Raw genomic sequence first — 13,196 nt, forward strand, 5'->3', positions numbered from 1 at the left:
TCCCCTCCCTCCCTCCCTCCCTCCCTCCCTCCCTCCCTCCCTCCCTCCCTCCCGTCTTCCCTCCCCTTTCTCAAGTTCCAGCAGACTCCTGGGCAGCACCTGGAGGAGCTTTCGATCGTCTTGCTCAGCTCATCGAACGCGCAGTGGAAGTTAGCTCTTCCCCAGCTGTCGTCGTGTCCATGTCCATGGGGGGACCTTTCTTTGCGCTCTTCTGCTCACAGCACGTCTCAGAGGTCTTGACTGCTCTCCTCCCCTCCACTCCTCCCTGCCCGCACTTCCTTGTCCTCTATCATCTCCTTCATACATGGCTACTCCACCCCACACTTCTCTCTTCCTCCTTCCCTCCCTTCTCTCTTTCTCCTTCCTCAGGTGGCCCCTCCATCGCTGCTTCATCTCATTTCCCAGCAGGCTTGGAAACTTCGGCACATTCAAACGTTCGTGTCAGTCTCTGGGGTGCGGCAGGACCTTTCTTACTTCCTCCCTCCTCACCTTCTCCGCAGGTTTACGGCGGCTCCTCGTCCCCGCTGCTCACTCTCTTCTCCGGCAAGTGGGGCTCGCTGATCCCGAGCATCCTTCAGCCCTTCAGCCTCAAGACGGTCGGGAGGGGGAGGGCATTTTGATCTCTCCTCTCACTTCACCTCTCCTCTCTCCTCTCTTCCCTCAGGCCCGAACGTTTGCAAGTCTCCCTTGGCTGCTTCCTTCCGACCGAGTCTTCAGCAGCGATCGGGTTAGATTTCGTTGAAACCACCTCAAGAGCTCACCAACACCTTCTCTTCCTCCCCCTCACCCCTCCCTTCTCACCCTCGTCCTCATCCCCTCATCCTCATCCCCCTCGCCGTCCTCCCGCAGGTTTGGATACGCACCAAGTCAAGAAACTTCACCGCATCTGAGCTTCCCGAGGCTCTCGAGCTAGCAGGAGCGTACTTCTCCGCAAACCGAACGGTCGAGTGAGCATGGGTAAGAAGCGACTTGACATCCTTCAACAGCGAGCATTCGCATCCCTCGCAGGTCAAGCGCTCGCGCCAAACGTGAGTAGAGGAGAGGAGGAGGAGGAGGAGGAGAAGCAGCAGCAGCAGCAGCAGCAGTAGGAGGCTGAACAGTCGAGCAGGTGACGACTTTCTGCTTTTTTGGAGCAAAACTTCCGACAATCGAAGCGCTTGAATGGAACGAGGAGGAGCTGAGAAGCCCTCCTGACTCCGCCAGCATGGGCATGGGGGATGGGACGGTGGGCAAGAGGACGAGGCCGGATGGTGACTGAGCAAGAGGCAGGTACTGGCTGAAAGCCTCTCAGCTTGCATGGAGTGGGCGAAAGTTCAACGAATGCCAGTGAAGAACGTGACTTGGTGAAGACTATCTTGTACCTCTATCCTCTATCTCCCTCCCTTCCTCCCTCCCTCCCTCCCTCCCTCCCTCCCTCCTTGCCCCAACATTCCAACACCTCCTCCGTCCATCTCTTGCTTCTCTCCCTCCCTTCCCGCATACCTTTTTATCCCCCTCATCCCTTTTTCACTCTCATTTGTCTGCACCTTTGTCTTCTTCCTGCTCTTGATTCTGACTTCTATCAGGGACTACGTGGCTCACACAGATATGCTCAAGTGGCCGCCAGTCTTCAAGAAATTCTTTGAGATACTCGTGGGGTGAAACAAACACAATCTCCTCGCTCGAGGAAGCCACTCACAAACTTATCCCTCCCGGCTTCAAGTCGCCTCGCTCTTTCCTGGGAGGAAGTCGGAGTCCTTAGGAAGCTGCTTGCCCTCGTTGAACTCGGCGACGACCCACACGCTGGCCCCATCCTGAAAGCACGTCCTGTACTTGATGGAAGAACGGGAGTCCTTGGAGAGCAGCTTGTTGAGGCGCTGCTTGAGAACTGGTACGGGGACACCTGACTTCTCGATCTTCTTGAGGTTCAGCTTCTTCACCATGTACAAGACTCCGTCATTCTTGTGCTTCATAGAGAAAGTCTTGCCCAAGGAAGTTTCCTCAAGGACCGCGGACGAGCTGCTTTCCGGTCAAAAACATCGCGTGCATACAAGGTGGTTACCTGTCCTCGGGGTCGGGATGATACTCTAGTGAATCAAGAGAAGCAGACAGCTGATGTGGTTTCAACCACTCGGCAGTCTTGTCCATGAGGTGCAAAGCAGCTTCTGACTTGCGCTTCTTGGCGGCTGCGAGGTCTACAGACGTCATGTCATGCCACAAGAAGGCAAGCTGCTTGCTCTTGTTCGAGCCAGCGCTAGATCGGATGGAGATTTGCAATTGGCAATTCACAGCATTGCGTTCCTCGGCAGACAGCTTGAGGGCGGTGGAAGTTCTCAGGAGAGAAGTCTGGATCTCTTTCGCAACAAGGCCTGAGTTGTCCTCATCCCCCAAAGCAAGAGCAGATTTCATGGAAGCTTGCACAGAGGCAAAGACGTCAGACTTCATCAATTGAGCGATATCCTTGCCCTCGATGTCCTTCTTTTGACAGTCAAGCAACTTTGTCAATGCCTCGTTGCAAGAGATCACAGTGCCATCTTGGACAATTGCCATCGGGCCATCTACAGCCTCGAGAACAACACCGTCGTCTTTCCTTCCCGAACCAACAACAGCATTGACAACGGAAGCAAAAGCCTTGGCAGCGCGAAGGTCACTGCTATTCCAGGCCACGCACGTGGCCTCGACCTTCTCGGCAAATGGAGTGTAGTCGTGTCTTGGATGCATAGTACCCATTGGCTCATTCCAAATAGCCTTGACTTTGGGGTTGCCAGCCCAACTGACCGTGTGCAAGTTCTCAGGGCGGAAGAGAAGGATCATGCTGCTTTCCAGAATTGGGATGCAAATGCAGCCAGCTGCCTTTCGAAGTGAGTTGCTGTCTAGATCAGGAATAATGTCCCGTAGCGAGTTAAAGGCCTGTAAGATATTAATTGGCACGTTCGAGTCTCCATATGAGAGTAATACCTGCACTTGTCTTTCTGAGGACTGTGCAAATCGCTTCTTCAAAGCCTCAACGATCTTGAAGATTGAATCCTGTGAAGGGAGATCTCCGATGGTCATGAGCTCATTCTGATGATAAATCGCAGAGCCTAGCCTTGACGTCAAATTGAACCCAACTTCAAAGAATGTACCTTGAAGATCCTCTACAATGTCAGAAACATTTGGGATACCTTCAACCAGTCCTGCAAGCTTTCCATCGCACATCTTCTTGAAAAGTTGATCGAAAATACTGAAGATTCTTTGGTATTCCATGTGAGATTTCTTCTCATGAACCTTGAGGAGCTCCAATGTGTAGGCATCGGTCAAGGCAGAGACGGCAACTCTCATCTGAATTGAAGGATGCTTAGCTTGCAAGCTGTGCCCTACCAGCATAGCGTGGAAAGTGTCCTTTAGGACGATTGGATACGTAATGGAGCTACGCATTCCCCACGCCTATGTATGAGTTAGGCAGTTCCTGAATCGATGGTTCACTGACCCCAAGCTGCTCCAAATAGCAGCGATGTGATGCTCGGAGAAGGGAAGCACCAAGATTGATATGTTCTCGCTCCAAGTTTGGATCGTTCTGAAGCAATGGCTACTCAGATATGGAAACGGTTTTCTTCATCGGAACATCAGAACAAGACACACGGACTTACGGAAATGATTTTGGCCGGATTCGCTCCTGCGTCATTCACGGTGCTGAATCGGATTTTCAAGAACCGCATTCGAACACTTGGGCTCAGGATTTCCTAAACCGCATTTTTAGATCCAGCTCACAAGCACCCAAGAAGTACTTCAGGCCACCGAAGTCCTTGCCATGAATCTTTGACCACCTTGACCTGTAAAACAATTAATACAATAAAGAAGGTTTCAAGCATTCATTACCCTCCTTTCAGCCTCGACCATGGAAGTGCCATCTTCGTAGAAATTGCCCACAAACATGCGATCATAACCCATGATTTTGAAGGCATCCCAGCACAACTGGAAACATACATCCTGATCACAAACGAGTAGGCAAGAATGATTGATAGATCATACTTGTTGACTCAATTCCAATGGAGTGTGACAGAGGTCTAGGTTCTTGATCGCCACACGAACTTTTGCGTTGGTCTCAACAAAATCATCACAAGGGTCCAATTCCTCCTGAAAAAATTGAACAAAGAGTCACGCAAAATCTGCAAGGATTTCTTTGCAAAACTTACGATGTCTGCAACAAAACCGAACGAGCTTTTGGACAAAACCATATTGACCATCATGCATTGTCCGGGATTAGCTGAAATTGCATATATTATGATTCAAAGAAAGTTTCAACTTTCTCACCAGAATGCGCGACGGAAAGGGTCACAGGATTTACCAATTGCCCAATTCCATTCAACGAATTGACGGAACTCTCGATACGATGTTTTTCTTCAAACAAATCCAGAAACGATTTTCCCCTAAAGCACCAATGAGACAAGAAAACGCTCTTTCAAAACCTCTATACAAGAGATCCTGCGCCTTCGCCGGGAAAAGAATTTCTGCATTTTCACTGCAGGCCTTGATCTTCAGAGAGCCATCGTCATGAAGCAAGAAAAAGACTCCATGAGGCTGAACTGCTCCTGCATAATCAAGAACCCTACAGAACAGGAAAAGATCTTCATCAAAGAATATTACAATTCAGTCTGTCCTCCACCTGCAATATTCGTGGATTTGCATGGTAGAAGGGATTCGGCTGTCATCTGCATGGATTCCTGCTAAGATTGTGAGCGAGAAGTCTGGCAAGGCTTTCTTGAATGACCTCCATACTCCTTGGAGATCCCCTTAGCAAAAGGTTCGCTGGATACAAGTCAGAGATCATGTCCAGCATTGAATACACCTGCTCACCTCACACGAACGTCAGGCTGAAGAGAAGCAGCCATGGTACTCGTGAGATTCTGGAGAGAGTTCATCTGAAGTGCACGAGTAAGCTTTCGATGATTCCCCGATGAGGAAGAGTCATCAGGACGAGAGGGGATCATGGGAATGAGGAAGCATGCATGATGAAACAAGGAAAGCAAGGCTGGTTGACGCCTAGCGTCCTAATAATGGGTGAAATGCTGGGTCAGGAGCAGCTAAAACGTGCTACTGGAACAAAGCCTCCAAACTTGCAGGAGCAACATAGAATGGAGTTGACATGAGATCATTGCAGGTTCAGACAAGACATGCTGATGCGGAAAGGAGAAGAAGATGCATTGACGGCACTGGAGGCGTCAGAGCTGCAGGAAGACAGAAGGGGGGAGGATGCGACGAGTTGCGGGTTGGACATGCCGGGGGTCGCAGGAGGGTCGGAACTAGCACAGGAGGTAGGGTCATTACAACCAGGGGTACTGATCGAAAGGTGGGGTACAAAAGTGAATCGAGCAGATCGCAGTCTGAAGTCAGAGGTGAAAGGGGTGATAAATACAGTTAAAAGTACCGGTAATACATGAAGTAAGAAAAGGTCAGTTGTTGAAGTTGGGTGGGTGATGTTTCAAGAGGGGGTAGTGGTCATGCAAGGGGGGTTGAGGGTACCGAGGAGCAAGGCGTAACCATCTACTACCCCACCTCTACATATTCGATTCATTCAGAGGGTGGGGTACATTTACTTGGAGTGATGCCTGAGGCGAGCTTGAATCAATTTTTTTCTTTTGTTTTTGTTTTCTTTTGTTTTTGTTTTCTTTTGTTTTTTGTTTCTTTTACAGATGTTGTCCGTCGGGTTTTGGCCGAAATAATACACTCCCCCGTGAAACACCCCCACCCCCCTGTCGTCGCCCCACCCCCACCACATATCCATACTGTGATAGTAAACTACCCCATCTTTAGAGGTAGTAAAGTCGATGACCACCACCCCCTGACTGACGACCCCTTATCCCCTCAAGCGGTGTGGGAGACAGTTGATCGGAGGAAAAAAGAAAAAGTTAACAGTGACGAGAAGGGTGGGTCATATTTTGAAATACCACCGGTGATTTACTCGTACTTTGGAGGGGTGAAGCGCTCATAAGGCCTCACCCCTACCCCCTTGAAACAGACCATGACCATCCCGCCCTCCATATACGTGCCGCATCGTCCTTGTAAGTGCTGTACAACGGCGCAATGGCACAGCTCCGTTGTCCTTTCGCACCCTCCTCCTCCTCCTCCTCCTCCTCTCTCCTCGTTCTTCTGGCCTGTGCCCTCCCTGCTGTCTCAGCTTTCCATGCTCCATGCCCCTTGGGCCTCAGGCCGAATGTTGTGTCTTCGTTCAAAAACGTCATGAGGAGTCATCGGCGAGACGCCTGTCATGCCTTGAGAGCCTCTTCCAAGCCCCTCCTGAGTGATCAGCAGAAGCAGCACACAGCAGAGAGATTGGGAGGCATGTCGAGGTGCTTGAGCTTCGGCATGCTGGAGGCATGGGGGTGCTGACGTTTGTGCAGGGGGGAGGTACAGCACATCTTCGAGGATGTCGATCGGGACGGCAACGGCATGATCACGATGGACGAGCTCGACTTCCTCGTCCCCTACTTCAGCGACTCTCATGAATGGACCCCGACCTACAAGAAAACTCTCTTCAATGACATCGACAAATCACAGAACGGAAGCATCGATAGCGAAGAGGTAGGCCTCCTCCTCCCTCCTCCCTCCTCTTTCTCCATTGTCTTTCATCGCCTCTCGATGCTGATGGTTCTTCTCAGTTCTATGACTGGATGGTGTTCAATGCGGAAGCGGAAGGAGGAGAGGGGCTGGGCTCTAAGGTGCTCAAGAAGAGAGCCGAGCGGCTGGTGATCGGCGACGGTGTCATTCCCCCCCACCTGCTCACCCTGCTCGATGACTTCGGCACTGGGGGGATCGTACAGAAGGTAACTCATCCCCTCCACTCGGCGTTCGGCCGTTCTCTGCGCGAGCACTTCATCTCTTGCTACGTGCTCTTGGAGCAGTGGGGCAACCCCAAGGAGGTGGTGGAGGCCGGGCTGTTCCATGCCCTGTACCAGCGCGGAGATGGCATGCGAGCGGTGAACGCGGACGAGACTCGCCCGATGCTGCAGGAGAAGTTGGGGAAAGACGTCGAGGAGCTCATCTACTTGTTCCCCTCCGCTCACAAGTCGGCCTATGAGCCCGACGGGCTGCTGCACGCTCCTCTCGGGGAAGTCGTGACGGTCAAGAACGTGCTGACCGGAGGCGTCGTGAGCTTCGACGAGGTGAAGAGGAAGAAGCTCGTCGAGCTCGAGGTGGTCAACTCGCACGATCAGAACGTGCTGGAGAACGTTGACCCGGTTCACAACCTCTGGTCCTTCTACCAGCATGCCACAGTCATGCCGTTACTCTCTGCTCCTGCCCAGCAGACGATCAAGGAGTTCTTGAAGCGCTCCTACGGGGCCTCTTGCGCGAACATCGTCAAGTGGCATGAGGGCAGGTTCAAGGAGACTGGGAAGCCGATCCCCGACAACTGGGAGAGGCATCTCGACATGTTCCGACCTGGAGGACGCTACCTCCTTGTTGAGGAGGAGCTGCATCATGCGGACAAGAATGGAGACGGCGAGATCGACTGGAAGGAATTCACCGAGTTCCTCTCCTCCAAGTTCAGGACGTGCCATGGCAAATGAAGTTTACAAGCTACTGCACGCAGGAGCTCGGAGCGATAATAAACTACTCTACACTCAACCCTTTTTAGCTGCAGCCCGCTCACGCTGGAAGCATGCTGCATGGCATTAGGCAGAGCTCCTGCCCCTCCGGCATGTGGTCCTCCGCCCCCAGCTGCGCGATGTCCCAGTTCAAGGACAGGATCGTCTTCACCGTCGTCCTGAAGCGACTTGCCACGTCACTGAGCATCTCGTGCCTCTTAGTCTGGTAAGTGACGCCTACGAAGAACAGGCCGTCGGTCTTGGAGCTCACGATCGCGTCCGGGTTGCGGATCAGCGTGCTGTTGACCCCGTTGACGTTGCCGTTGAGCGCCCAGATCCTCAGCCAGTTCATGTCTGACGCGAAACTCCGCATGACCTGGGACGAGGATGAGACGAAGACAGGAGGGAACAACACAAGGGAGGAGGAGGTGGTGGAGAGCGGAGGGGAAGGGGAAGAGGAAGGGACGAGAGGAGGGCGGGGGCTGCTGAGGAACTACCTTGATGAGCGTGTCCTGAGCTTCGAAGCAGTAGCGACATCTCACAATGGTCAGCGTCATGCAGCTGGTCGCCTGGTTGCAGAGCCCTCCCATGCAGTCGGCATCCGACCCGCATGCAGCGCCCGGCTGAGCTCCACCGCTGCAGGACCGGCCGAGGGAGCGGATGCTGAAGACATCTCGCGCTTGGATGCAGACCTTGAACGACATCCCCTCGATACCCCTGCACTACTGTCAGCACTTCCCCAGCAGCTACAGCAGTCCTTGCCTCTGCGGGATCCACACGAGGTGGCTGGAGGTAGTGCACTGACTTGTACCCATGATGCAGCCGGCTGTCGGGGGAGCAGAGGACGTCAAGACGGCTCCGTCCGGCAGCCCGTCGGTCTCGATGACGAGGGGATAGTTGCCAGTGTAGGCGCCGGGGACACGCGTGCTAGCTGAAGTGTCAAGCCGGACGAGAAGGTAGTGGTCTGACCTTTCTGTGGTGTCGTCCACCTGGAGCAGCAGCTGGGTCCTGCAGCCGACAAACGCGTCGATTCGTGTGAAGAGGTTGGAAGTCTCCGGGCGCCAAGTGAGCTGGGGGAGAACGACCTGAGAAAAGCGCGTGAGGGGGAGGGCGGGAGGGAAGGGGGCGCAGTCAAGACCTCGAAGACGACGCAGTGAACTTCAGAGTACCAGCCATAGACCGTCGCGTCTCTGATCCCCCGGTTCGCACACCTGACTCGATTGTCATCCGACGGTTCGCACGTTCCTCTCACTCACCCCGTGCTGTCGTCCCTCGCCGTCATGCACACTCGATACGCTTTGCCCGCATCCTCCGGCAGCGCCTTGTACTCCACCTGCCGCCTGGCCCGCGAGCAGGAGGAGGCCGTGTCGTTCTGCAGGGCAGAAGTCCACTTCTGCTTGGGGTACACAGTCGGGTCGATGACGTCAGCAGCTCGGCACATGGACGAGTCTTGGAGGCGTGGGATGCAGGTGGAGCGAGAGATGCGCATGTTCTTGATTGACCCGGGGTTCTCAAGGAGGAAAATCTTGATGCGGTCCCAGGGCTCCGGGTCCTGCGCGACGAAGGTGACGGACTTGCTCTCGTTGGCTGCTATCCTGATCCTCTTGTACGCTGCCTCCACGTACTCCCCGTTGATGGACGTCGGAGCGAAGGAACTCTTGGTCATGTCAAGCCACGCCTGGTTGAAGGGAGACTCCATCCCTCCTGCGTCGGTCACGAACACCGGTGGTGCCTGAAGTCGGATCTTCCAGCAGACCTGCTGGGAGACCTGGTCGCCGTTGTCGTGCAGCCTCTGCCAGGGGTACCTGTCGTCCCCGTTGGGGTCTGTGCTGCCGACCCATCGCCCGTACCTCCACCTGCTGTCATCGTAGGCTGCTGCACACACCACCTGGTCCACGTTGGACCGGATCTCTCGGCAGCTCTGCCCGCAGCTCTGCAGGAAGCTCGAGAGCCCGTTGCTCTTGACGAGGTCCAACGTGTACGAGACGGCGAGGTACGGCTTCTGCACCAGCTTGATGCTGGACACGTACGACGAGTAGAGCGTCTTGATCTTGTTGCAGGTGGGATCAGTGCAGGAGCTCTGCTGGACGGGAGCAATGGTCGTCTGCGCGGCATTGTCTCCGACCCGCGCAGCTCCGTAGCCTTGGAAGCTCCCGCAATTACCCGGAAGCGACTGAATCGGAGCAGAGGAGAAGAAATTGGCGTTCCACCGCCCGCCGTTCTCGATGTAGTTGCTGATGCCATCTGAGCACTCGTCAGTCCCTTCACCTCTCAGACTCCTCAGCATCTCCGCGCTTGCCTGGAAGCTCACGGTCGATGTCCGGGTCCACCACGTGAATCCTAACGTCATCGCCATCAGGGTCAGAGGCTGAGATGTTCAGCAGGATGGGAGCGCCAGAGCACGCGAACACGTCCATGCGCTGACACACGTCAGCACTCGCTCAACCTCCTCCCTCCCGCCTTACCTGCGGCACAAGCAACCCGTTGTCGTCGTAGGAGGGAGCAGCTTGCATGGAGGAGAGTGTGGAGTCGAAAACTGGAGGGTTTCCTTGGAACTTGAACTTGACGCAGTAAGGAAGCGAGCGGCAGGAGCACCTCTCTCTCTGCGACTGGCACGCGGCCTACCCTCATCTCAGTCGCTTCTTGTCAAACTTCCGCTCCTCTCACCGCATCGTGCACGTCGTAGGCGACGAAGCAGCGCGTGATAATCTTTCCTTGCACCTGAGACGATCTTAGCGGATGACACCCTCGCACTTCGGAATACCGAGGGAAGGTATCCGTCCGTCAAGAGCCTCTCAGTCGTGTCAAGCGTGTAGGTGCACTGCAACGATCCTGTTCCCACGCACGTCCACGTCTTGTCTCCGTTGCCCAGCGCCGACTCGATGCGGATGGTGTCCGTGGAGAGGCGGGTCCGGTCTTCCGTGCCGTCCGCGGCGATGGGGAAGTCAAGGGCGAAGAGGTCCATGCGGCAGGTGGTGGCGTAGGTACAGATGACTTCATGCACGAGATTCTTGGTCGCCCTGTTGATGTCCCTGACCAGCGATAAGTCACGACAGCACGAGGGCGAGGAGTCAGACGCACAGAGACGTGTAGAACTCTGGAGGCTGGTTGAGACTTCCGGCGAAACAAGAAAATGTGGAGAAGATCTGTGAGCGATCAGCCATGGTACTCAACGATACTTGTCAAGGGACCTGCTGGGAGGATCCCGAGGCTTGAAAGGCCTTCTTGAAGGTGCTAGATGAATCCCTAGGACGCCTTTTCAGACCTCCTTCACAACACAATTTGCACATACAGGAAGGCAGGAACTTTGTAGTAATGATCTTCCAAGATGTCCCTGCCGCTGGCATCCAGGGGGTTGTCGATGTCAATGAAGGGGAAATCAACTGTTACAAGTTATCAGGTCAACCAGTTCAAGCAACCTTTGACAGACCTGCTGCAAGGGCATGTTGAGTGAAAAAGGACTGACGGGTGCTCGAGACGTTGTAGTATACGTACTCGACGTGGTTCTCTGCAGTCAGTGTTACTCATCCGACGGATCAAAGGGAGGAGGATGAAGGATGTCGTACCCGTGATGCCCTGTACCGGGACCCAATCAAAGTCGAACTTCAAGAAGCGTCCGGCCTGGTTGTATCCGTTGCGATCGAAGTCGAACATTTGTCGACAGGTGGACCATGTAGTGTTACACCATCCCTGATCCAATGTCATAACACATTCAAGTAATCGCTAGGAATCGCTCGTTGCCTGGATCGATTCTCCTCTGGTATTCTTGTACACACACTGGTCAATCAGTCAGTACACTGCAAAGTGTGTTGTTGAAGTCCTCCGACCTCAGAGTCTGACGAGCAGATCTTTCCCAAGGTCGGATACTGCATAGCCATGAGTTGGATCAACGGAACCCAATGAGCTCAACCTTGATGCCCTGCTCTCTCGGCAGAGTGCTTGGCTGCGTATAGCTCTGAGCATGGGTACAAATCTTGCTCGGCCAGTCGTAACTGCAAGACGGACAGGCCCTCGTGGTGTCGTTGGTACTTCCCAGCCAGCACTGGCAAGCCTCAAGTCAGTTTGACAATCCGAGGAAGGGCAGCAACCTTCAAGGCCTTGTCAGACGTCACAGAAGACGAGAAGCCTGCGGATTTCACAAGTCAATTCGACCAGGAACACGGGGTTTGTCCTTCATTGCATTATGAGCACCTGGACTGTAATAGGTCGTCATGTGCCCATCAAAATCATAGATAGGAACAATGAAAGGAGGCTGTGGGATCGGATCAGATCGAAGAACGACGAAGCAGACCCTCAGACCTGTGATGCATTGAAGTTTTGGTTGCTGCTTGTCTTGTAGGTCTTGGACTTGTAGAGAGTCTTCGGGGTGATGGGGACCTCGATCATATAAGGAAGCCCAGAGACAGGGGCGAAGTAGTTGTTCACTGGGTTGATCGCACAACGCCATGAGTTTGATGTAGCAGTGCTTCGGCTGCATAGCGGGATGTAAGTTTCAAGTGCCGGGGAAAGCTTCTCCAGGTGTGCAAGGCCAGGGAACTTAGCCGAGAGCAGCGAGGGCAGCCAATACTTGTCATTTGAAGACGCGAAGCTGTAACTCAACTTGCCACCAGCTGCATCTCGGAAAAATCGAGTGGTGTGACTGCAGAGGTCAACTTGCCCGGTTGAAATCGAAAAGAAAACGCATCGCGGCAACAGAATGCCTTGGGTCACATCGATGGGGTTGCCATCAACAGTCATGAGGTAGGCGACCAACCCGACCACGTTGTCGTTGACTACGATCTGATGGCTCTTGACCCCGAACACAACGCTGCGGTAGTTCAGCTTCCTGCTCGTTTGAGTGGGATCATCAGAGTTCTGGACGGTGATGACTTGGAAATCATTCTCGATGCCGATCTTTGGAACAGTGCTACAAGAAAACAAACAACTTCAGTAGGAGCGAGTAGAAACATAAAACACAAGGTTTCATACCCAGTATCAATCCCGGAGTTTTGGAAATCGGTGCAAAGCACATTGTTGGTGTAAGTGCAAGTCCTTAGAGTTGCGTTGGCTGACCTCCCCCATAGATAGGGACACCTCTGATCGCCAGCGCCATACACGTTCCCGAGAGAGAGCTGACCCTGGTCGTCTGACACGATCGTCCTCACACAAAGAATTCCATGGACACTTGCTACTCCAGCGCCGTAGGCGTTGCAGACAACGTTCGTCCCTGCTGTATAAGTGCAAAGTGGGTCGGTCTCAAAGGTCGAATAGAGCGCGAAGTTGACGAGCCTGGTACCGTCTGCGAATTTCTTGTCTATGTTCCACTGTAAACTCCCACCCAGAAGCGGCTTCATTTTCTGAGCTCGCAAGATGGGGACAAGGGACAGCAACACAAGGTAGCCTGCAAACAGCCGCACCTTCATGACTGTGTTCAGACTGAATCACTGAGCCATCATTCTGAGGGGCAGGCAACTGAGGGGAAAGAGAACGGAGTAGGAAGAGGAGGGGGATCGGAGAGAGGGAGGAGAGGAGAGCACGAAGACGAGGACGAGGGCGAGAAAGAGGACGAGGACGAGGACGAGGACGAGGACGAGGGCTTGGCAGATCAGCGACAGATCTGAGAGTGACTCTCCGCCATGACGGCCAATGACCTCAAAAGCCAAGTGAGGGTGG

The 13,196-nt window shown here is 53.8% G+C and overlaps 4 protein-coding genes across 4 annotated transcripts in view; 2 read left to right on the top strand and 2 right to left on the bottom strand.

The window, feature by feature from the left end:
- The window catches only part of GUITHDRAFT_104499 (hypothetical protein), a gene marked incomplete at both ends in the record, with an annotated part of 2,400 nt that extends 759 nt beyond the window's left edge, over positions 1–1,641 (top strand). The window contains 7 exons of the mRNA XM_005836461.1: positions 409–453; positions 501–596; positions 850–942; positions 987–1,028; positions 1,109–1,225; positions 1,270–1,343; positions 1,566–1,641. Of these exons, the coding sequence (XP_005836518.1) occupies positions 409–453; positions 501–596; positions 850–942; positions 987–1,028; positions 1,109–1,225; positions 1,270–1,343; positions 1,566–1,641 (543 nt within the window). The remainder of the gene's footprint in view (positions 1–408; positions 454–500; positions 597–849; positions 943–986; positions 1,029–1,108; positions 1,226–1,269; positions 1,344–1,565) is intronic.
- A 56-nt stretch (positions 1,642–1,697) lies between these two features.
- On the bottom strand, positions 1,698–4,880 carry GUITHDRAFT_104500 (hypothetical protein; the record flags this gene model as incomplete). The annotated part of the gene is made up of 12 exons (XM_005836462.1): positions 1,698–1,998; positions 2,042–3,405; positions 3,449–3,535; positions 3,609–3,701; positions 3,747–3,791; positions 3,838–3,933; positions 3,991–4,095; positions 4,307–4,388; positions 4,436–4,567; positions 4,625–4,682; positions 4,730–4,767; positions 4,816–4,880. The coding sequence occupies 12 exons, from the start codon at positions 4,878–4,880 to the stop codon at positions 1,698–1,700; spliced, it is 2,466 nt and encodes an 821-aa protein (XP_005836519.1).
- A 1,471-nt stretch (positions 4,881–6,351) lies between these two features.
- GUITHDRAFT_67789 (hypothetical protein) lies at positions 6,352–7,526 on the top strand (the record flags this gene model as incomplete). Its single annotated transcript, XM_005836463.1, has 3 exons — positions 6,352–6,540; positions 6,951–6,986; positions 7,425–7,526. Coding segments are annotated over 3 exons (327 nt in total), but the record flags the coding sequence as incomplete, so codon positions are not given.
- Positions 7,527–7,605: 79 nt separating this feature from the next.
- GUITHDRAFT_104502 (hypothetical protein) lies at positions 7,606–12,946 on the bottom strand (the record flags this gene model as incomplete). Its single annotated transcript, XM_005836464.1, has 21 exons — positions 7,606–7,920; positions 8,042–8,207; positions 8,260–8,308; positions 8,356–8,629; positions 8,683–8,755; positions 8,801–9,806; positions 9,856–9,964; positions 10,010–10,165; positions 10,212–10,265; positions 10,309–10,576; positions 10,626–10,690; positions 10,736–10,790; positions 10,837–10,927; positions 10,975–11,052; positions 11,111–11,234; positions 11,372–11,410; positions 11,455–11,586; positions 11,633–11,670; positions 11,736–11,796; positions 11,844–12,450; positions 12,513–12,946. The coding sequence occupies 21 exons, from the start codon at positions 12,944–12,946 to the stop codon at positions 7,606–7,608; spliced, it is 4,194 nt and encodes a 1,397-aa protein (XP_005836521.1).
- Positions 12,947–13,196: the final 250 nt, after the last annotated feature.

Source organism: Guillardia theta (assembly GCF_000315625.1).
Source record: "Guillardia theta CCMP2712 unplaced genomic scaffold GUITHscaffold_17, whole genome shotgun sequence".
NCBI classification, from domain to species: domain Eukaryota; class Cryptophyceae; order Pyrenomonadales; family Geminigeraceae; genus Guillardia; species Guillardia theta.